Consider the following 24165-nt stretch of genomic DNA (forward strand, 5'->3'; position numbering starts at 1 on the left):
CAATATGTTCCAACCCACAAGCTCTACCATTGTGACATTAAAGACAGAAGTCCTAGGGGTTTACCTCTACCTCCAAATCACAGGATTGAGCTGGCTGAAAATTCTGGAATTCCCAGTGTAATAATATAGATGGCAGCCATTTAAGACTGTGACTTACTTTCTTAAGGACAATTTGGAATGGGCAATAAATGTTGACTTCGCAATCCCCACAACCCACGAATGAATGAAAAAAGTTGACTCACGTAGACCTACCTGAAGCCATTGGAGTCATAGAGTAGTATAGCACAAAAACAGACCCTTCAGCACAACCAATCAATGCCGACCAGGTTTCCTAAACTGAACTAGTTCCATTTGACTGCATTTGGCCCATATCTTTCTCAACCTTTCCTATTCATGTCTTTGAAATGTTGTGATTGCACTTGTCTTTACCACTTCCTTTAGTGGCTTGTTCCACATAGGCATCAGGCTCTGTGTGAAAATGATGCCCCTCAGGTCCCTTTTAAATTTTTCCCGTCTCACCTTAAACAAATGGCTGGTAGTTTTGGACTCCCTCCCAGGAGGGAAAAGATCTTGGATATTCGTCTTATTTTTCCCCCTCATGGTTTTACAAACCCAGGGTCACCCCTCAGCCTTGTATGCTGTAGGGAAGAAGTCCCACCCTATCCAGCCTCCCCTCATAATTCAAACCCTCCAGTCTTGGTAACATTCTTCTAAATCATTTTTGTACTCTTTCCAGTTTAATAACATCCTATAGCACGGTGACTGGAATTGTACACAGTATTCCAAATGTCACCAAACCAATGTCTTGTACTTTCGTAATATGATGTTCTAACTCAGTTCTGTGACTGATGAGGGCAAGTGTGCCAGCCACTTTCTTTGCCACCCTATCTATCTTGATGCCACTTTCAAGGAATTATGTACCTGCACTCCCAGTTCTCTCTGTTCAACAACACTCGCCAGGGCCCGACCGTTAATTGTGTAAGTTCTGCCCTGCTTTGTCTTACCAAAATGCAACACCTCGCATTTATCTAAATTAAACTCCTTCTGCCATTTCTCGACCCACAGGCCCAGTCGATCACAATCCTGTTGTATTCTTGGATAACCTTTCTAACTGTCCACTGTACCAGCAATTTTGATGTCATCTGCAAAATTATTAACCATGCCTCCTATATTCTCATTTAAATTGTTCATATAAATGGCAAGCAACAGTGGACCCAGTACCAATCTTTGCAGCTCACTGGTCACAGGCCTCCAGTCTGAACAACAATCCTCGACCGCTACTGTCTCCAAACATCAAGCCAATTTTAGATCCAGTTGGCTATCTGTCCTTGGATTTCCTATGATCTCAGCTTAGTAACTAACCGACCACGTGGAACCTTGTTGAAGACCTTGCTAAAGTCCACGTAGATGTTTCAAAAAACTCAAGTTTGTGAGACACTATTTCCCAAGTGCAAAGCCACGCTGACTATCTCTAATCAGTCTTTGCCTTTCCAAATTCATGTAGATCCTGTCTCTCGGGAATATCCAACAACGTACCCACCTTTGATGTCAGGCTCGCCCATCTGTAATTCCCTGCCTTTTTCTTGCAGATTTCCTTAATTACTAGCATAATGTTAGCCACCCTCTATCTTCTGGCACCTCACCTATGGCTGTCGATGATACAAGTATCTCTGCTGGGGGTCTCGCAATTTTTTCCCTTGTTTCCCACAATGTCCACCTCAGATTTAGGTTGTTTCAACTTTTAGACTGGAACTGCAAATAAGTTCTCCCTGGTATGAATTTACACCTGCCCTTTATTGTACTCAACTATAAGTAACCTTTTCAGGATTTTATGCCAACACTCTTAATCTAGGACTAACATTAGCTTATTACTCTAATGCAGTCTAGTTCATTACATCCTTTCACTAGTCACATTTGTTCCAAGGATTTCATAAGACTACCCAAAACTTAAAGTAAAACTGAAACCAGAAGTCTTTCTTTTGAGTTATGGGTGTTTCCCTTCAAGTTTCTATCAAATGTTGAGGCCCTGTTATTTACCTTGCTCAGTCGTAAAGCAATCTACAAGAAAGAGAAAAAAAATCAATGAGTGGTGCACACAAACCCATTCAATCTGAAGCCATGCTGTAAAACTTCTGTTTTTAAAAGTCGTCATTATTGTTACAGAGATATTTACAAGTAACTACTTCTGACACACAGACAGCCCACAGATTACTCAGAAACCAGCAACCCAGTCTGGCAGGCTGCCTGCTTTGTGTAATATTAGTACTTGGGAGATGTATTTAATCCATAGAATGTCGCTTGTACATCAATGGTTATGATGCACATTAACATTTCATTTGGTGTCCTTAACTTTCCCTTAATTGTCTTCTAGCTGACCCTGGTAGTGAAAGTGAAAAGGCTGAATTTGCCAACTTGGTACTCCTGTTCTGTGAGCTGATTCGCCATGATGTTTTCTCTCACAATGTCTACATGTGCACACTGATATCCAGAGGAGATTTATCCTCGGAGCAGCATGTGCCCAGACCACGTTCACCTGTTGATGATGCAGCAGAAGAACAGGACCGGAAGGAACATGAAGGAAATAGCAGTGTAAAGCTGGAGGTATGGAGAAAATCAGGGATAGTGCTGAGGTAGATGTTTTGAAATATAATTTCCTCTATCCTCTAACTTTAGCAATCCTTTTAGTCATAATCTTAGTGCTGGACATGGTGTCATATGAGTGATGTTGTCTGATTAGCTAGAAAATCTGGTGGCTGTTGTACGCAGTTTCATGTCCTTGGGGCAGCAAATAAAAGACTGATTGATTGAATGGTCTCTGACCTGATTTTATGCTTCACTCTTCAGAATGAAGTATTAAGTTCAAAAGTGGCATTGGAAGGGGAGAATGAAAAGGACTTTCTTGACTAAATTTTTTTTCCAGAGTGCAAAGTGTTTGTCTTTGATATTTTGAAAACTTGGCAGCATGTCCTATCTACCTGGGCTCTGATGCTTTTTCTTTGTTTATTTCCTGTTTGATCAACCTGTCCTTGTTCCGGACCTCTGTCAATATGCATTTCTTTCTTGTCTGATTTAGACCCATGTTTGGTGCGAGGTTTCCTTGTGTGATAAGCCACAGGCTGAAGAATGTGACATTGAATGCTGATCTCCAAAACACATTATTAAAACTCCCAGAAAGTTTTTATTGCTAACAAATATTTTAAAATATCAAAATCCAGGCCAGAAACAAAACATAAAAATGAGATGAATAGAGTTCATGCCAAGTTAAATATTTCCTTAAAATGTTTGACCCAGAAAAGCACCTGACTTTGTGTACGTTATCAAAAGTCCCAGCTGAGTACCCATCGTGCCTTTCGTTTATCACTTCGTGTTTTTATCATTCAATGTTGTTTGCTTCCATAAATAGGGAGAACAGCATAGATTTAATAATTTCAGTGAGTGATTTTTAAGGAGATTACATAAAATTGGGTGTGTTAGGTTCAGGGGTAATTTTATCAATGTTTTCAAGCTATCACATGGAACAAATAGGGTAAATAGAGGAAAATGATTTCTACTGGTTGAGTCCAGGATTTTGAAATGAAGTTTAAAAGTCAGAGATTTTCCAGGAGTGATTTCAGAAAACACTTTTCTCCAAATCTCTATTAGTTTTTGTCTGGAGTTCTTGTCTGCAAATGACACTTGCTACTAGATAAGTTGTTAATATTAAATCTGAGTTTGTAGATTTTTTTTGTTAATAAAGGGAATAAAAGATAAAGGGCTAAGTACACATTATGAGTGAGCTTGTATGTCAATCATGATTCTTTTAAATGGTGGATTATGATTAAGAGGTTATTAGCATACTGTTTCTGTTTTTCTATATTCCTTTATTTTTGACTTAATCCAGTTTCTGTACACCTGCGATGTTACTCAGTGCATGTCTTTGATTGAATTCAATTATGTTGCTCAACTTGTCTGTTATACCTTTCACACTAAAAGCTTCTTCCTTTTATAATTTTGGGCATTTATGATTAACATTTTCTTGCCTTTTCAAAAAAAAATTATTCTATCGAATTTTCCAAACTTTATGCCAGGTAATTGCTGAGGTATAATAATAAGAAATAGGGTTGGCGATAGATCATTCAGCAATTCAACCCTGTCCTATCATTCAGTGAAAAGATCATGATTTGTCTACCTCTCAAGCTATCACTGTATCCCTTGATCTTCTTGGTACCCAAAATCTAACAATCCCTGGCTTGAATGTATTAAGTTATTTAACATTTGCAACTCTCTAAGATAGAACATTTCCAATGTTCTCCTTATCTTAGTCCTCTTATTCTGGGATTGTGATCCCTTAGTTCTAGAATCTCTTGTAAGTCAAACCATTCTCTACAGTTTGACAGTGGCACGCCCATTAAGAATTTTATCTTTCAGTTTGATCACCTATAAATGTTCTGAACTCTTAAGAGATTCAAGGTGATTATGCTTATTTCAATATCTTATGTAAAATCGTTTGTGTTTGTCCAAATAATAAACCTTTCCGTTCTTTCATTAAAACTACATTGGCGGCCTCTTGTGAATATATTCAATGTTTTCAGCACAGATCTATCTTTATTTGGAACTCCTTTACCACATGTGGGAGAGGCTAGACACTGCTCTGAATCTGGGCTTTTCATGTGGGGCCCAGTTGCCCTCTTAATTAAAGCTCAAGTTGGAGGTCAGTGATACTGTACTGTTCCTGATCAAGTCCAGGATATTTACACATACCTTGTTACAGTGGTTACATGCAACATAACATCAGTGCTTCCACGTCCTTTCTGACCTACATGTCCAATCCTGTGAGTACATGATCAATGATGAACAACTTTATGGTCCACCTTAAGTCCTCCCATCATTTTATGTTGTTTGCCAGATACCCTACCACCTACCCTTGGGCTGTTATGATTATTGATCACATTCCAACACCAATTATTACCTTCCGAGACATTTGCCAGCCGCGTGGTATAATTACTTATTAATCACTTTTCATATTCGGGTATACAAGTCCTATCCCTCACTGATCTTAGTGCAGAAAATTAAAAAGGATATTAATTTTTACCAATTGTTATAATATTTGTAATATCTGCTCTAATATAAAGTTACTTATAGTATTAAGTTTAACTACGTATAACTTTGATTCTGTGACTGAGCTAACAATTTCAGGAACAGTTTCCCTCTTATTTGACTTGCGAAATGGCAGTTGTTTATTCTTTCAAAGTCACAGTGACCTTGTTTCAAAATTGTTTCTGGCCTCCCCTGTTATGTCATTTGTCTGTAGTTACTTGTGAGATTATCTTGTTTGTACCTTTTTGTCATTATGGTATTCTTGCTGATAGAGAAAACAGTTTCTTCAAGGGTGTTTATCAAAACTAGTCTCTGTATTCAAGGCTAACTGCCTTCAATAATTTAATTTCCCAATATCTAATAAATTTAAACTTCTATTCTTGGATGAATATGTGCCTACTCTAATATGTAATTGTAACTATTTCAATGTCTCACCTCAGGTAAGTCAGGTTTTCCCTTTCTATTTCATATGAAAATCAGATGGTTTTCATCTGAGCTGGGAATGCTAAATTGTGAAATGAGCTGTTTGATAGAAGTTACACTAAATTGTAGCCATGTTTATTGTCAGGTGATTAAGGGGAATATTGGAGATCCAGAGGCATTTTTTAAAAAAAGTTCAGAGAGTTCTGTTGGCATAAGCGACAATTTTCCCTTTGCCAATATCATAAAACCAAATCAACTGTTCAAATGTTGCTTTTTACTGAATCTTGATACATGTGAAATGCCTACCATATTTGGCCATAATAACCATCACTGTACTTCAAATTAACAGTGGTGTCATAAGATATTTTGAGTGGTTATTCTAAGACACTATACACTTTCATGTCTGTCTTTCTGTACCACCTTCTCCTTCCCCAAAATTTGTTAAAATAGGGAAGACTACTTGAATGCTTGATTATTCTATCTAGTTGTGTTTTCTTATTTGCCCTCACTACTGATTTGATAAATTTGGATAGGATATTATACTGCCAGGTGTAGCATTTCCGGTAATAATGAGTATCAATCCTTGCAAAATCTTGTGCAACTTTATTTGAGCATTACTAAAAACATGAAATTGCTTTTAAATTTTTTTTCTGTTTCTGCATATGGTTCAAACCTAGTGCCAAAATTTGTTTTGATTGAAAACTGCTTATCAAATTGTTGCCTACGGTATTTACGGATACGCGTCTCGCATTGCTGTTATGAAAGCAGCTTCCAAGAGGTAGATGACAGCAACCTGGTTTTATTCTCTTCCTCTATTCTGTTTCTTGCCCTGTTTACCCTCTTGCATATTTCCAAGGAAACTAAGTGGTAATTTCTTAGACATAATCTGGGCTCAATTTGACTGTTCTCAATTCTTTGTAGTTGAGGTTATGAATTTACCAATAAGCATGGTACCAGGTATAATATATTTTTTGCCATTCCAAAAGATGTCCAACTATGATTAATATGGACAAAAATGCTTGAGATCCCAGGCAATTCTAAATTTGGATTTTAATCTGTCTTTTTGCAGGATCCTGGCTTATCAGAAAGCATGGACATAGATCCAAACTCCAGTGCTATTTTTGAGGATGTGGAAAAGAATGACTTTAAAAGTGAATTTAGTTCTGATTTCTCCGTAAGTGAATTGTTAATTCTAAGCGTTTTTCTCCCTGTCTCAGTTCCTTGATTTGGAGATTGGGAGTTGGGAGGGTTGCTGCTATTTTGTATCTTTAAATCATCCTTTTTCATGCGATACAAGTGTTACTGACAACCAGCATTTGATCCTCATTGCTAATTTTTTTTGTAAAGTTGATGGTGAGCCACCTTCTTGAACTGTTACAATTTATGTGCTGCTGGTGCACCCAAAGTGCCAGTAGGGAGGAAATTGTAGGATTTTAACCTGGTGACAGTAAAGGAATAACAAAATAATTCCGAGTTAGCATGGTGTGTGACTTGGAGAGAAGCTTGTAATTGGTACTGTTTACATGTGGCTGCTGCCCTGGTGGAAGAGATCAGATGTTTAGAAGGGGCTGTGGAATGAGCCTTGATGAGTTGCTGTATTGCATCTTGTGCAGAGCAGCTGCCACTGTGTGTCAGTGGTGCAGGGAGTATATGTTAAAGGTGATGAATGAGGTGCTAAATAAGAGATCTATTTTGTCTCTGATTTGGAGATGCTGGTGTTGGACTGGGGTGTACAAAGTTAAAAATCACACAACACCAGGTTATAGTCCAACAGGTTTAATAGGAAGCACACTAGCTTTCAGAACGTCGCTCCTTCATCAGGTGGTAGTGGAGGGCTCAATCCTAACACACAGAATTTATAGCAAAAATTTACAGTGTGATGTAACTGAAATTATACATTGAAGAATTGATTGTCTGTTAAGCCTTTCATCTGTTACAATACCATGATAGTTTCACTTCTTTCATGTGTAAATCACAAAACCTTTTTTAAAAAGTTGCATTCTCAGGTTAGCTGTTAACAATGGTGATAGCTAGACAATATGTTGAAGGGTGTTAGCCCCCTGTGTTCTCTGTCTATACCATGATGTTAGATTGATCCTAATCTAAAGCATGCACTCATGTAGAACTCTGAGCTCAAAAACTGCATGAATTCATGTAAAACTTCGTTATCTCACTTTTTAGATTAGCATCAATCACCATTGTTAACAACTAACCTGAGAATGCAACTGTAGATCCACCCCCCCCCCCCCCCCCCCCACCCCAAAAACAGTCAGCAGGAATTTGAGGAACAAATTTGTAGGAGATCTGTTATCTTTAAAAATAATAGGATGGCCATAGTAGGAGATTTTAACTTTCCAAACATAAACTAGGACTGCCATCATGTTAAGAGCTTGGATGGAGAGAAATTTATGAAGTGTGTTCAAGAAAAAATTCTGATTCAGTATGTGGTATAGGGAAATTGAGCTTTTGGTCAAGAATAAGAAAGAAGCATATATCAGATATAGACAGCAGAAATCGCATGATTCCTGAGAAAAGTTTGAAGACAGTAGGAATTTACTTCAGAGGGAAATCAGGTGATATGAGATAGCTTTGGCAAGTAGAGTTTAGGAGAATCCAAAGGGATTCTACAAATACATTAAGGACAAATGGGTAGGAAGAGAAATAGGGCCCCTTAAAGATCAGCAAGGCCACCTGTGTGTGGAACAGCAGAAATGATGGGGAGATACTGAATAAGTATTTTGCGTCAGTGTTTACTGTAGAAAAGGATATGAGAGGAAGAGAATGTGGGGAAATAAATAGTGACATCTTGAAAAATGTCCGCATTACAGAGGAGGTAATGTTGGATGTCTTAAAACATAGCTGAAAATATGTTGCTGGAAAAGCGCAGCAGATCAGGCAGCTTCCAAGGAACAGGAGAATCGGCGTTTCAGGCATAAGCCCTTCTTCAGGAAACGTATATGTCTTAAAACGTATAAAGGTACATAAGTCCCTGGGATGTGATCAGGTGTATCCTTGAATTCTGTGGGAAGATAGGGATGTGATTGCTGGGCTCCTTGCTGAGCTATTTGTATAATCGATAGCCACAGATGAGGTTCTGGAAGACTGGAGGTTGGCTGGTATGGTTCCACTATTTAAGAATGGTGGTAAGGAAAAGCCAGGGAGCTATAGACCAGTGAGCCTGACATCGGTGGTGGGCAAGTTGTTGGAGGGAATGACCTAGCCATTTGGATGCAGAACTGGCCCGAATGTAGAAGACATAGGGTGGTGGTGAAGGGTTGCTTTTCGGATGTGTGGATGCCTGTGACCAACGATGTGTCCACTGCTTTTCATCATTTATGTCAATGATTTGGATATGAACATAGAGGTCTGGCTAGTAAGTTTGCAGATGACACCAAAATTAGAGGTGTAGTGGACAGTGAGGAAGGTTACCTCAAGTATAATGGGATCTTGATTAGATTGACCAATAGGTCGAGGAGTGGCACATGGGGTTTATATTTTAGATAAATGGGGTGTTGCATTTTGAACAGACAAATCAAGGCAGGACTTATACACTTAATGTTTAGATCAGAGTGGTGCTGGAAAAGCACAGCAGGTCAGGCAGCATCCGAAGAGCAGGAAAATCGACGTTTCGCGCAAAAGCCCTTCATCAGGAATGATGAAGGGCTTTTGCCCGAAACATCGATTTTCCTGCTCCTCGGATGCTGCCTGACCTGCTGTGCTTTTCCAGCACCACTCTGATCAAAACTCTGGTTTCCAGCATCTGCAGTCCTCACGTTTGCCTTAATGGTAAGGTCTTGGGGAGTGTTGCTGAACAAAGAGAGCTTGGAGTGCAGGTTCATAGTTCCTTGAAAGTAGAGTTGTGGGTAGATAGGATAGTGAAGAAGGCGTTTAGTATGCTTGCCATTGTTGGCTAGAACATTTGAGTATAGGAGTTGGGAGGTCATTTTGCGGATGTATAGAACATTGGTTAGGCTACTATTGGAATACTGCATGCAATTCTGTCCTCCTTCCTATAAGGAGGATGCTGTGAAACTTGAAAGCGTTCAGAAAAGGTTTCCAAGGATATAGCCAGGGTTGGAGAGTTTGTGCCAAAGGCAAAGGCTGAATAGACTGGGGCTCTTTTCCTTGGAGCGTTGGAGGCTGAGAGGTGACCTTAAAGAAGTTTATGAAATCATGAGGGGCATGGATCGGGTAAATCGACCACGTCTTTTCCCCAAATCTCGAGGTGTAAGGTGAGACTGGAAAGATTTAAAAGGGACCATGCAGAGGGTGGTACATTTAGGGAACGAGCTGCCAGAGGAAGTGGCGGAGACTGCTACAATAACAACATTTAAAATGCATCCGATCCATGGTATAGGATGGATTTGGAGGAATATGGGCCAAATGCTGGCAAAATGGGACGAGATTAGGTTAGACATGGATGAGTTGGACCAATGGGTCTGTTTCCATGCTGTACATCTCTGACTGTTGCCTTGAGCCCAAGGGCAGTCACTCTTCTTATTTCTGAAATTTCACTTTTTTAACATTTGGACCAAGACTGTAGTGAGGTCAGGAGCTGAATAGCTTTGGCACAACATAAACTGAGCACGTGTGGGCAGGTTATTATTGTGAAAGTGCCACTTGATAACACTCTTGACAGCATGTTTCATTACTTTAATTGAAAGAAAAAGGAGAAATAAACCACATTTAGCTTAACAAGTTGTTCCTCCATTGAATAAAGTCACAGTTCACGAGATTATTGCCCTTACTTTTCTTTCAAACTTGCATTCTATTGTATTTGTATCCATCCAAGTTATTAATGTATGTTGGAGAGTGGACTGAGGGGAATAATTGCTTGGATCAGACTTGACCTGCGTTTTGTGGTCAAGGCAGAGCTGGACAATTTTCCACGTTGTCTCCTTCACGGCACACTTGATGCCAACGCTATACTGGAGCAATTTGACAATGGAAGCAGCTTGTTCTGGAGCACTTGTTTTCAGTATCAGTGCTAGGATGTTGCCATTTTGCAGTATTCAATGCCTTCAGCTGTTTTTGAAAGCACCTGGGATGAATTACATTGGCTTTTGGCAGGCATTTAAGAGAGTGTGGACGTCAGAAGCTGGCACAGAGAGCAGCATTTCTAGCTACTCATGGTTCCAGATATTTCAACCTAGTCTTTTGCACTGATGCTTTGGGCACCCCCATCGTTGAGGCTGAAGATGTTTACAAAACTACCTTCTTCAGTTAGATACTTAATTGCCTACCATCACTCATGACTGGATGTGACAGGACTGCAGAGCTTGAATCTGATTTGTTGGTTATGGAATTGTTTAACTCTGTAACATACTATTTCCACTGTTTATCATGTATATCACATATAATCTACTGATGATTAATCAGGTTGGCATCCCATTTTTAGTTCTGTTCCTGATATGTTATTCTGTACGACTCATTGATCAGGGTTTATTCCTTGATGATGGTAATGGCAGAGTGAGTAATATACCGGACCATAAAGTTGAACATTGTGTTTGAATGCAATTCTGCTACAATTGATGCATAGTGCTTTAAGAATGCCTTTCATGTTTTAAGCTATGAGATCTGCTCAACATTTAGTAAGATTTGGGGGTCTCAGGTCACTGTCCACTCATAGCAATAATGAACGCATGTGCACCATGTAGATTGGCAAAGATGAGATTTGTTTTCACTCTTGTTACTTCCCTTCCTATCTGTTGTAGGCCTGGATTTGGCAGGTATACCATTTAGAACTGAACTGACCTGTCACCAGTGGTGTTACTGAGCCAATGTTGATGATGGTCATTGAAATTCTCCTCTGAGTACATTTGAACTCTCGTTGGAAGAAGCAATGAGGGCAACTGGTGTTGTTCAACATGGAAGATTTCCCAATATACTAATTCTGAATAACCTTGGGACACAACTCATAATGGAAATGATTATTTGGTATTTATTTGAGCGTACGTTCTTCAGTCTTACTTGGTCCTCATTCACTTTGGTGAATGATCATTCAACAATTCTTTAACCATCCTCATTTGGAGGACCATATAGTGTCTGTTGAGTATTTGTGAAAATGTCTTACAAGTGAAATGCAGTAAGTATTTTTCTGTTCACTCCAGTCGTAGTTCTGTTATTTGGATTGTCACCACGTAGAACATAACTTTATTGTGGCTTTTTACAAAATTATTTTGTACTTCAATCATTTGATTGATCTTCTTTGCACTTTATGATCTCAAGTAAGTGCTTTGTGAAAGTGCTCCAGTCTATGCTTTTCTTCTGATGTTTGGTATCCTTGGGATAACTGGGATGTGGTTCATATCCATCTCTGGTTCAGATATGCCACCTGCAGATCACAATCTATTGTGAAATATAATTGCAGATGAAAGAAAAAACGTGAGTTCTCGAAAACTGCAATCCATTTGTGGTAGTTTAATGATTAGCAGTAGTGAGGTTTGACTCTCTGGTAGATTTGTGAAGCCTGGTTATTACATAAAAGTTGATTATTTTGAATATTTGGAGTTTTTGATGCTATCATTTGTGACAAAGTTGTTATTTTTATTGTTTTTATTGTAGGTAGCCAGTGCATGGGAGCTTGATGGAAAGTCTGCTTGATAGAAAGCCCTGTTCACAACTATTTGATCAGCCATTTTTGTTTTGTTAAGATGCTATTTTCCATCTGTTTGACCTCCTTCCCTCTTCACCCTTTTGAAGCTATCAAATCTACTCTGGCTGCAGTTCCACAATGGCCAGACTGCATGTGCTTTCTTCATGTTTGAGTCTAAACAATTAATCTGTCTGTTTGCACATGGGTCATAGAGATGTACAGCATGGAAACAGACCCTTCGGTCTAACCCATCCATGCCGTTCAGATATCCCAACCCAATCTAGTTCCACCTGCCAGCATGTGGCCCATATCCCTCCAAACCCTTCCTATTCATATATCTATCCAAATGCCTTTTAAATGTTGCAATTTTACCAGCCTCCACCACTTCCTCTGGCAGCTCATTCAATACACGTACCACTCTCTGCATGAAAACATTGCCCCTTAGGTCCATTTTATATCTTTCCCCTCTTGCCCTAAACCTATGCCCTCTAATTCTGGACTCCCTGACCCCAGGGAAAAGACTTTGCCTATTTATCCGATCCATGCCCCTCATAATTTTGTAAACCTCTATAAGGTCACCTCTCAGCCTCCTATGCTCTAGGGAAAACAGTCCCAGCTTGTTCAGCCTCTCCCTATAGCTCAAATCCTCCAACCCTGGCAATATCCTTGTAAATCGTTTCTGAACCCTTTCAAGTTTCACAACATCTTTCCGATAGGAAGGAGACCAGAACTGCACGCAATATTCCAACCGTGGCCTAACCAATGTCCTGTTCAGCCGCAACATGACCTCCCAACTCCTGTAGTCAGTACTCTGACCAATAAAGGAAAGCATACCAAACACCTTCCCTATCCTATCTACCTGTGACTTCACTTTCAAGGAGCTATGAACCTGCACTCCAAGGTCTCTTTGTTCAGCAACACTCTCTAGGACCTTACCATTAAGTGTATAAATGCAGCTAAGATTTGCTTTCCCAAAATGCAGCACCTCACATTTATCTGAATTAAGCTCCATCTGCCACTTCTACCCATTGGCTCATCTGGTCAAGATCCTGTTGTAATCTGAGGTAACCTTCTTCGCTGTCCACTGCACCTCCAATTGTGGTGTCATCTGCAAGCTTACTAACTGTACCTCTTATGCTTGTATCCAAATCATTTATATAAATGACAAAAAGTAGAGGAGACAACCCTGATCCTTGTGGCACTCCACTGGTCACAGGCCTGCATTCTGAAAAATAACCTTCCAGCACCACCCTCTGTCTTCTACCTTTGAGCCAGTTCTGTATCCAAATGGCTAGTTTTCCCTGTATTCCGTGAGATCTAACCTTGCTAATCAGTCTCCCATGGGGAACCTTGTCGAACACCTTACTGAAGTCTATATAGATCACATCTACTGCTCTGCCCTCATCAATTCTCTTCGTTACTTCCTCAAAAAACTCAATCAAGTTTGAGAGACATGATTTCTCACTCTCAAAACCATGTTGACTATCCTTAATCAGTCTTTGCCTTTCCAAATACATGTGCATCCTGTCCCTCAGGAGTGCCTCTAACAACTTGCACACCATCAACATCAGGCTCACTGGTCTATAGTTCCCTGGTTTGTCCTTACCACCCTTCTTAAACAGTGGTACAAAGTTTGCCAATCTCCAGTCTTCCGGCACCTCATCTGTGAGTATCGATGATACAAATATTTCAGCAAGAGGCCCAACAATTACTTCTCTGGTGTCGAAGTCTAGATCACAACTTTATGCACAGATGAACAGGGATTGTTAGATAGCAATTAAAAGAATGAACCATGACTGGTTTTCAGAAAGGTGGGTACGGAATATGGGGTTGGTTGATAACAGAATCCAGAAAAATACAATTGCAGAAAGCTTTGACTGAATGCTACAACTGATGATTACATTTCAGCTTTCCATGTGAATTGATTTTATTCCCCCTGCTTTTTAGATGTTTTCTCCTTCAATGCACTGTGAATCAAAAACTAGTCCATCCCCAGAAAAGCCTGCCTCAGAAAAGGACATGAAGCTGTTACAGAAAATAAATGAAGTGGCATTTCCATCACCATATGACCAATCAAGACATATACAGTATGCCACACACTTTCCTATTCCTCAGGTAAGGTACAAGGTTGGATTGTTGAGGCAGTGGCAGGATGAAGTGTTTTTGTTCACCCTATTTAAGCTTTCAGTTGTCTTTTAAAAATACAATGATTTCAAATATCCAATGTCAGGTTTCTCACTGTTATTATCATGATATCAAACTGTATTACCAACTCAATTAGAATATGTGCTGTCATTTTGAGGTTTTCTCATTTCTATGAGCTTGGTGGCAAATGCAAAATCATGGACAAATCTGAAAACTTCATTGCCAGAGCAATTTCCCAAAATATTTATTGAGCGGTTAGGTCTGATGGACATTATGATCCCACTGATCAGTGTACATTAATGCAAGTAAATACTCAATAAAAAACTTAGAAAATTGAACAGGTGCCGAGTAAATGTCAGCATTATATTTGAATTAAGTTACTTAAACCATTTATTACTTTTTGATGAACTTCGGGTAATGCAGCATTTTAATCAGTGGCCTTTCATCTTCAGCATCTGAGTTTAAATTCTAGTGGTAAGCCTCCCTCTGGTCTTTAGGCTCCTTTCTAAAAACAAATCTGGACAATACCAGTGTAGTTCTTTATGGACGTACAGTAGCTCCATTGTGAAAATGACCACCACTTGTCTTAAGTAAGAAAATGTTGTTTTAGTTCATTGTGAAGTACTTTCCTCGGACCCGATGTGGGGTGTTAGGACAGAGAGGAGCAATCTTTTTTGCTTTGTATAATCTGTGGTGTACTAAATCTAGCAACGTTTGTTTCTGATTGCATCTGAAATAAAAGTGAACCATTCTACAGTATTGATAACCTAATGAAGTGAAATTTAATAAATATGAAATTGGAAAAATCATGAACACTTAATTTGTTCAAAAAAAATTGACTACTTTGCAACTTCAGAACAAAAAATAATAACATGATAATGCTGTAATTGCATCACTAATGTCTTATTGCAGCCTGAAGTTACTTTGTACAAAATCTAGTAAACGAATAATCTTGCATAGGAACCTTGACTGTTGAAAATCCAGCATATAAATATGGGAAACACCTGGCAGATCAGTCACTATCTGACAGAAAATGCAGGTTAATATTTCAAAAAGATTCCTCCAAAACACCTGATACAATAACAAGCTTTTGCTTTACGATGCTGACTTACCCATCATGTATTTATAGCACTTAAATTTACTGTTTCAACATTTTTACTATAGAACATAAACAAAGAACAGAACAGCACAGGAGCAGGACATATCTGTGATGATCATGATGCCTTTCTAAGCTAATTTCATCTGCCTGCACATTGTCCCTAAATTCCCTTGCCTGCTCATGGGCCTGTCTCAATGCCTCTGAAATAGGACAAAAGCAACCATATCACGGTTCCTTGTGTAATTAGAAAAGAGAATCTGTAGTTAACATAGAAAGTTTCCTTGTGCTGACAGTTTCTCTCTGGTTCTCCTATTCTCTTTCTCCTCCTTGTTTTTCTATCTTGCTGATGCTTATCAAAACAGGAAGAATCAGCAAGTCATGAATGTAATCAGCGTCTGGTGGTTCTGTATGGTGTTGGGAAACAGCGCGATGAAGCTCGGCACGTAATTAAGAAAATAACCAAAGACATCCTGAAGGTTTTGAACAAGAAGAGTACTGCAGAAACTGGTAGGTAGTGTTTGAATCCCTTAGATCAAGTTCAAATTTGTCAAGTGCAACTTTAGCATTTTATGCCGCATAAGTGTGGACCAACGTTGTCTAATAAGTTTTGCATACATATTTTTCTTGGATATAATTTGTCCATGTTGTGTATTTATACTTCTGTATGAAGTAGCAAATGCTGTGCGATTCTCCTGAAAGCATTGGCTCTCACTCGGGCTTTTTTCCATGGATGTCTGATGCTCAGTATGACGTAGTCCAAGCGGCCATTATTCTTAAGCTGAGACAGTGAGTGAGTTCTGGGGTCTTAAGTGATTCACGACAGTGTTTATATACCGCTTGCAGTTCTCTTCACCAAATCACCATATTAAGAAAAGGAGATAGAGATCCTGGGGATAGACCATAAGATACAAGAGCAAAATTAGGCCATTCGGCCCTTCAGGTCTCCTGCATCATTTTTGATCGTAGCTGATATGTTTCTCAAACGCATTCTCCTGCCCTCTCCTTGTAACCCTTCATCCATTCATATTCAAGAGCCTATCTATCTCTGTCTTCAATACCCTCATGCAATGACTTGTCCTCCAGAGCCTTCTCTGGCAATGAGTTTCACGGATTTGTTACCCTGCACTGAAGAAATGAGAATGCAAAAAAAAGCAAGGATAATATCAGAAATGTGTGGGTGTGCAGTCTACAAAGGGATTGACAAGTCCCTTTATTGAAAAAATAAAGGCTGACTGTTGACCTAATTGAGGTCTTCAACACGATGAAAGGTTTTGACAAAATGGGTACAAAGGATATGTTCTCACTGTGGGGAAGAGCATAACCAGAGGTCATCAAGATAAGCGAGTCAACAAATCTGATGGGGATTTCAGAAGAAAAACATCAAACAAAGAGAGTTAAGAGGGTGCACTGGACATTACAAGGGGAATTAAAGTGAATAGTTGTGATGCATTTAAAGGGAAACTGGACAGCCTAGGAGGTTGAAGACAACAGATGATTACAATGGTTTATAAAGATGAGGAATTCATTTTGTGTTCTTACACTTAAACTTGCTAACACGCAACATCATACTTTTAAAACTTAATACACATATCAACTGCACAGTCTTCATGCATCATCTGTGTTGCCTTCGTAAATTTCAACATGTACATACACTTTTGTGTCAGAATCATTAAAAAACCTGTAGCAGAATTTTTCCTAACTGCATAACCAGAAGGCCAGAGATCTGTAGTATCCACTACTACAAACTGGGCTGGGAGTAGCTGGTACAAGATACAACTCATTTTGGCTTGAAAGCCCATCTTAGGATTTATCTCATCCTCTGATTATTTAACCCTTGCTTCAAAATTTTAAATTCTGAGAATGCAGGGTGGCAGTGTATGCTTGTGACTACCCAAACAGACAGACTGATACCTTTGGAGGAGGTGTAGAAGAAAGTTCTGGTATGTTCTTTTGTGGTGTAAAATTACACTCTCCTGCACTTGAATACTGCATAAGAAGAACAGTGAATTTATATGGTGTATTTTATTACCACAGGCTATCTCAAAGTGCTTTTCAACCAGTGAAATGCTTTTGAAGATCTCAAAACAATCTAGACAATTAAAAACAGAATTTGCTTGAGAAACTGCAAATTTGAGAGAAAAAGAGTTCTGTGTAGATCTGAAGTTTTGGACTCAAGCTTAATCTGTTTTTCCTTCCCTGGATGCTGTCAGACCTGCTGAGTTTCTCTAACATTTTCTGTTTTTATTTCAAGATTTCCAGCATCTACAATGTTTTGCTTTCAGTTAATCCAGACAATTAGTTTAACAGTGCTGATCGAAGGTTTACTATTGGGGAGGGCATCAGGAGAACTATTCTGCTGTTTGAAATAATGTAATGGATTGTTACATCCCCCTGAGAGGATAAATTTGGTTTCACCACTCGTATTAAGGTTGACTCCTTTTAACAATGCAGCAAACTCAAAATACTTAGATCTCTGGATTAACATTTGGCCCAAAACATTTTGATTCCAGTGACAGTGTTACCAGCTGACCCATAGCTGGCACAGTGAAGGGAGTTCCCTTTCAGGCAGGAATTTGAATATATTGCATGATGTAAAAACTGAATGAACGCGGGCAAGGACATTTTGCATTTATTTGCAACATTGGGATTCCTTGACTAACCCTATTGGAACACCATTTTGCATTATTCTCTGCTTGTATGAATAGATATGCATTTTCTGAGATGTTTTAACAGTGTTTCTGTGGAATTTGCTGAAACTAGTTAGTCATTGAAATTTTCTTTCCCTATTTCTGAATAAATTAATATCTTCCAACTCCAGCGAACTTTGAGTACCTTTCCTATTTTTAAAATTAACATAAGTTTCTAGTAACACACCTATCTCTGCATGATCTATCACTTTAGTCTTCATAATTGATATGACCTTCACATCAGATCTGATGAGTTGTAAATGAAACAGATTTATTAAATAAGAGTGTATAAGCTATCTAGTCAATTATGAACTGCAATTGTATGTCTACAGAAAGCTTATTATTTAGTGCCTGGTGTAAAAAATATATCAATAAGTCATAATCTAACACTACAGTATTCTTTTAAACCAGATTTTACATGTTGTCCCTTTTTTATTTGAAAGCTTTTTAAATTCTGTATGGTCTACCTTATCTTTTTGATTTCATTCTGTTCAATTCACTCAAAGCACAGATCAAGTCACTTAGTCTCAAACAGAATTCCTACAGTTGTGACTGAATAAATTATTATCCTGTTGCTGTTTACTTTGATGGCTTACATTGTCTCAAGTCCCCCAGTGCCTCAAATTTAAAGTTCTTGTACCTGATGTTCAACTTCCTTCATGCAAAAATACATAGTACTTCCCTGATTTCTGTCACCTTGTCTAGGTCGATAACTCACCTATCGTGGCCTCTTCATTTTTGTCATTTAAGCTTCTTGGGCATTTATCATTCCTTTTTTTCTACTTTAGCTGTCTCAAATGCTTGCTGCAAATATGCTTTATCTCCCACTCCTGTTCTCTTTTAATCTGTTTCTAAAATTTAATTTTCCAAGCATACCATATGGGTTATAGTTCCACAAGTGCTGACTGACCTCTGATACTTTATTGGAATGGCAGTCTTTGTTTCAAGTTTCCAGTGATCAGGGCATGCAATCACATCTGTTTTTGTACTCATCAGCAATGGTTACTGGATAGAGATTTGTTAGAGGAAGTGTGATTAATGTATTAAAGAGCTCCCCATCGTCCATTTGTCCTATTGGCCCCAAGGTTGCTGCAGCTATATGATGTTCTATAAATTGGCAACAGCTTGATTTTTACAAGTACAATAATTACCTCACAGGAATAAAATGCACCAATATTATCCTTGTATATCTTTTTTGGTGGTTTTAATTCGGTGTGCAGGGTCGCCCAGGGTATGGAGAGGCATTTCTTTTCTTGGAATTATCTCCATGGATTTTTAATATGCACTGAACAATTAAATTAAGCAGTTGGTTCATGCCTTACCAGAAAACCAGCATCCCTGTCGGTGTAATATTTTGATAGTATTGTGTAGATTGTCAAGGTAGGTTCTGAGCTTTGCGTGCAGTACCTGAGCGGCAAGTGTGCAAACATAATTCACATTTGAATAACCAATGCTGGGAGTTGTGTTTTTGAAGAAAAAAATAGGAATTGAGTAAATGTTTCTATTGTGTCAAAAAGACAGATATGTCTTGGCTAAACATAAAGGTAATTCTAAAATTCATTGGCCATGCAACTGAGATGGGTTGTTGATAAACTGATTCCACTTGCGTTCTTCAAAGTTTCCTCTCCAGTTTTTAGATGGTTATTTGCTGAAGATTGCAGCTTTTTTTTTGCATCATCTTACTGCAGGTGGAGAGGAAGGACAGAAGCGAAAAAAAAATAAACCAGAAGCATTTCCGACAGCTGAGGATATATTTGCAAAATTTCAGCATCTTTCACATTTTGATCAACATCAGGTGACCTCTCAGGTAAAGGACAGGATGCCATTAAACTCCTCAACTGCGCAGTAGGAATAATCAATTTCCATGTTATTGTATACTTTTCATAAATGCAATTAAGATTCACGTAAATTTGAAGGAATGCAGTATGTTATTTGAACAGACACAATTAGACAACTGATATTTGCCTTGTCTTTCCCTGTTCAGCCTTGTTGGTGTTGATTGTATATCTCAGCATTTATTTTAAAGATACTGCTTATTAAAACCATAATGTATTCACAGTACAATTAAAAACAACTTATAATTAAAAAGCTGTTTGTGTAGGTGACTTCGAATATCTGTTAACGATGCAGAATTTGTGTGCATTCCTCCTCACTGATTTTGGCTGTTCCTACCTATTAAGGGATAAAGATCTGTGCAAAAGTAAGTTCTCCAAAATGAAAATTGAGTGTTTACCTTCTTTTCTTTGTGATGCAAGGTGTCACGGAATGTACTGGAGCAGATCACTAGTTTTGCCTTAGGAATGTCCTATCATCTGCCTCTTGTTCAGCATATTCAGTTCATCTTTGATCTGATGGAGTATTCCCTCAACATCAGTGGACTTATAGATTTTGCTATTCAGGTAATTTTGATATTAATCTATTTTGTCTCAATTTGCTTTACTTAAAGCCTCAAGATATATAATGGCGATTTAAAGTTGTGTTATTATTATGATGGTCAGCTACAGTTTTAATTGTACCTAATTGTTGAAATTTAGTGGGTGGGTATAATAAAGGCAAAGTAATACTGCCTGCATTTGTTATTAACTGATTTACATTATATAATGGATTGTTTCATGTCTCTGGATTTGGATGTACTTGTTTAACCCAAGTTTAGATGGTGAATGCCAGCAGGCATTTTCAAAAGTGAAGGATATTGCAATTGAACCCAATCATGGCCTGAACTGAAGTCCAGACATGTGTCCCTCAGCCAGCTGACGTCCTTGAATAGCAATCAGAGTACGTAGTGTGCCTGATTCTTCCAGCCCTTGCTGAAGAGTACCTGAGTTCAATTGAAATATATTTGTTGCTGTAGACCAGGGAGGGACTCTGGGACTTTCTGGTTTGAACATTTCAATACCAACTTCCTCAATAACTCAGCGATGTACAAACTACCATCTTGTAAACTGCAGGCATTAATGTATTTTTAAAAAGTTAATGTTTGTTTCACCACAATGGATCATGGGATAGTATTCACCATTAAATCACTTGATCTGCTGCTGAGATGGGCTGTATTGATCTACTTTGATGCAGCAGGCTACATTTTTATTCATCTTCTGGAAGGTAATGGTGAGCCAGATTTTTAATGTACTTGTGTGATTCGTTAGGCTATTTTGGAAGGCTGTCAGGAGCCAAAAAAGTTTGCTATGGTACTGGAGTTACATATGTACTAGACTGAGGATGTTACATTTCCTCTTTGTGAAGGAATGAGTGAGTTAGATGGTTTCAAACAACAATCGATTGGTTTCATGGACATCAGTGCTGATTTTGTCGTTTATTCCAGATTGATTAAATTTAAATTCCTCAGTAACCATGGTGATGGCTTTTGAAATATTTCTCTGAATTGCTAGCCCAGTAACACCCAGTATACTACCAAATATGTGCCTAATTGTTTAACTTGTTTTCTGAAAGCCTTTTCCTCCAGTCTTCAACATCTAGTGACTTTATGTTCACTCAGTACTGCTTTCAGCTTGAGTTATGGCAAGCACTGCAGCAGCCTGAGATGATTCTGACTCTTTGTTCAACCTTCTGTTACTTGGTATAGATCAGTTGGCTAGATGGTTGGTTTGCAATGCCAATGCCATGGGTTCAATTCCCACACTGGTTAAGGTTACCATGAAGTACTCTCTTTTCAAGGTGTTGCTCTCGCCTGAGATGTGGTGACCCTCAGGTTAAAGTGCTACCAGCTGTCTCTGAGCGAGTAATTCTACTGTCCTGTGGGACTATGCAACGTTACCTTTACCTTACCCTAATGCACTTGAATTTTGAGTCAGCATTTCCTGAGAAGAGATTTGAGGTTGCAAAAGCTTCATTTTGAAATCTAGTATGTTGCAATCCTTAAATCTCATCTATATCATAGAAATCCTACAACTTCACACCAACCCTCTGAAGAGTGACCCATTCCCCAGTGGCTCTAGATTTACTCCTGACTAATGCACTTACCCTGCACATCCCTGAACACTATGGGCAATTTAGTATGGCCAATTAACCTAACCTGCACATTGTTTGATTGTGGAAGGAAGCGGGAGCACCCGGCAGAAACCCATGCAGACACAGGAAGAATGTGCAAACTTCAGACTATCACCGGAGGCTGGAATCAAACCCTGGTCCCTGGCACTGTGAGGCAGCAATGCTAACCACTGAGCCACTGTACCGCATGTATCATTCTTTAGTTTTATTGTATTGTTCTGATATTTAGTTCTGAGGTCCATTCATGTAAAAGCTGATCAGAAATTGTGCTTACTGCTTCTGTGTTTTTTCTCTGCAGTTGCTGAATGAATTGAGCGTGGTGGAAGCAGAGTTACTCTTGAAGTCATCCAGTCTGGTTGGTAGCTACACCACGGGTTTGTGTCTTTGCATTGTAGCAGTCCTGCGACGTTATCACTCCTGCCTTATCCTCAACCCTGATCAGACAGCACAAGTGTTTGAAGGGTGAGACTTAGCCATACTACATTTTGAATAGATTTATGTCATAACGGTGGACATACATCACCCCCAAATGATGAGATCCATGGTGCCACATGCAGGCTTGTATTTCCCTTTAGAAAGGGCATTATACACAGTTGTTTGCTCCTCATATTTGTCACATGGCTTTACATGAGCATTATTGACAAATTCAGTGCAGATTGAATGTGACAAAAGACTGATTTATGTAGCGTATACTACTAGATGTCTGAAAGTGCTTTACAGCCAACTAAGTTTTTTTTACAGTGTTGGCACTGTGTAGGAAGCATAGCATTTACATTGTGCACAGCTGTGACAATGATTGTGTTTCTTGTGAAGTTTTTAGAAGAATAAAGATATCTCAGGAAGCTGGGCGTAGCTACCCTGCTGTCCATTACAAAACAATTGCTTTGGGTTCTCTTACAGCCACTTGAGTGAATAGTTGGGGCTGTCTAAAAGACTGCTTCCCCTTTGAGAGTTCACTTGGTACTGAAGTGTTGGCTTTGATTTTTGAGCTTTGGTGTGATCCTTCAAGCAGAATCTTGTATTTCAGGCAAGGTTGTTACCAAATAAATTTCTTAGTGGGCTTAATCGGATTGATTAATTTCATCAAAAAAGAAGCCAGAGCGTAACATTTGTGAGTCGTCTTTTTAAAAATTATATTATGTATAATACAATTTATATTATTATGTCTCAGTATAAACGTGATCCTTGAATGTTGTATGGAATTTGAAGGAAGATACGTTTGGTGTCTGTTATGCATTTGGATCTTGTTATTGGGAGCCTCTAAGTATTTTGGCCTGAAAAACTTCACAAGCAGCAGTGTCATTGGAAGGCATCAAAGGATAAAGTAAGCCAAGTGCTAAAGTAAAACTAAGAAGTGTGGATGCTGGGAATCTGAAACAAAAATAGAAATTGCGAAGATACTTGGCAGGTCTGTCGAGGGAAAGCGAAGTTAATGCTTCAGGTCCAGTGATCCTTCTTCAGAACTATTCAAAGCTAAGTAAAAGTGGAATATATGCTGAAGACTTTGGGGGCAGAGGGAGAAGCAGCTCTTTTTTCTTCCTGGCTTACCATTATCCATCCCTTTGTCTGCCTAACTGTCTTTCTCTTCATTTTGACTCTGTCTCTACCTGCCACTTATTCTCTGCACCTCCCAGGTCACGGGACCTGAAACTTTAACTCTGCTTTTGTCTACAGAAACTGGGAAACTGCCAGAGCTGCTGAGTTTCTCCAGCAATGTCTGTATTGCAAATAAAGTGCTATTTAAGCTGTTTTGTACCAAATTTTTGTATTCTTACAGCAAATTAAATAAAAACTATCATCAGCAGCCCATAAGGGAAAGTCATGAAACATGAAAGCATCACATTTATGTGAGGCTAGAGTGCTGTCAGATTGAGTTTAGAAGCTGTTAGGTAGGTGGTTGTATCCAAGCGATGGCCATATCTGTTTTGAACTGGAACAGTGTTCACAGAGTTGCACTGAATGCATTGGCAATATTCTGACAGAAGGATCCATAAATCAATTCGTTGTGATTATTGGACAAATGCTGTGACAAGCTCTTTTTAGGTCTTTAGATGAATAAAGGAAAATAAACTGATATCTGGTCCTGCTGGTTATGTTTCATACATCTAAAAGCTTGGCTAACTAAACATTTTTGT

General features: G+C 38.8%; 1 protein-coding gene across 1 annotated transcript in view; it reads left to right on the forward strand.

The window, feature by feature from the left end:
- Nucleotides 1-24165, forward strand: part of med12 (mediator complex subunit 12) — a 184903-nt gene that overhangs the window by 52677 nt on the left and 108061 nt on the right. The window contains exons 13-19 of the mRNA XM_072595208.1: nucleotides 2372-2601; nucleotides 6569-6673; nucleotides 14042-14209; nucleotides 15701-15845; nucleotides 19714-19832; nucleotides 20281-20424; nucleotides 22329-22492. Coding sequence (XP_072451309.1) covers nucleotides 2372-2601; nucleotides 6569-6673; nucleotides 14042-14209; nucleotides 15701-15845; nucleotides 19714-19832; nucleotides 20281-20424; nucleotides 22329-22492 — 1075 coding nt within the window. The remainder of the gene's footprint in view (nucleotides 1-2371; nucleotides 2602-6568; nucleotides 6674-14041; nucleotides 14210-15700; nucleotides 15846-19713; nucleotides 19833-20280; nucleotides 20425-22328; nucleotides 22493-24165) is intronic.

The sequence above is a fragment of the Chiloscyllium punctatum genome, chromosome 25, assembly GCF_047496795.1.
Source record: "Chiloscyllium punctatum isolate Juve2018m chromosome 25, sChiPun1.3, whole genome shotgun sequence".
In the NCBI taxonomy this organism is placed as follows: domain Eukaryota; kingdom Metazoa; phylum Chordata; class Chondrichthyes; order Orectolobiformes; family Hemiscylliidae; genus Chiloscyllium; species Chiloscyllium punctatum.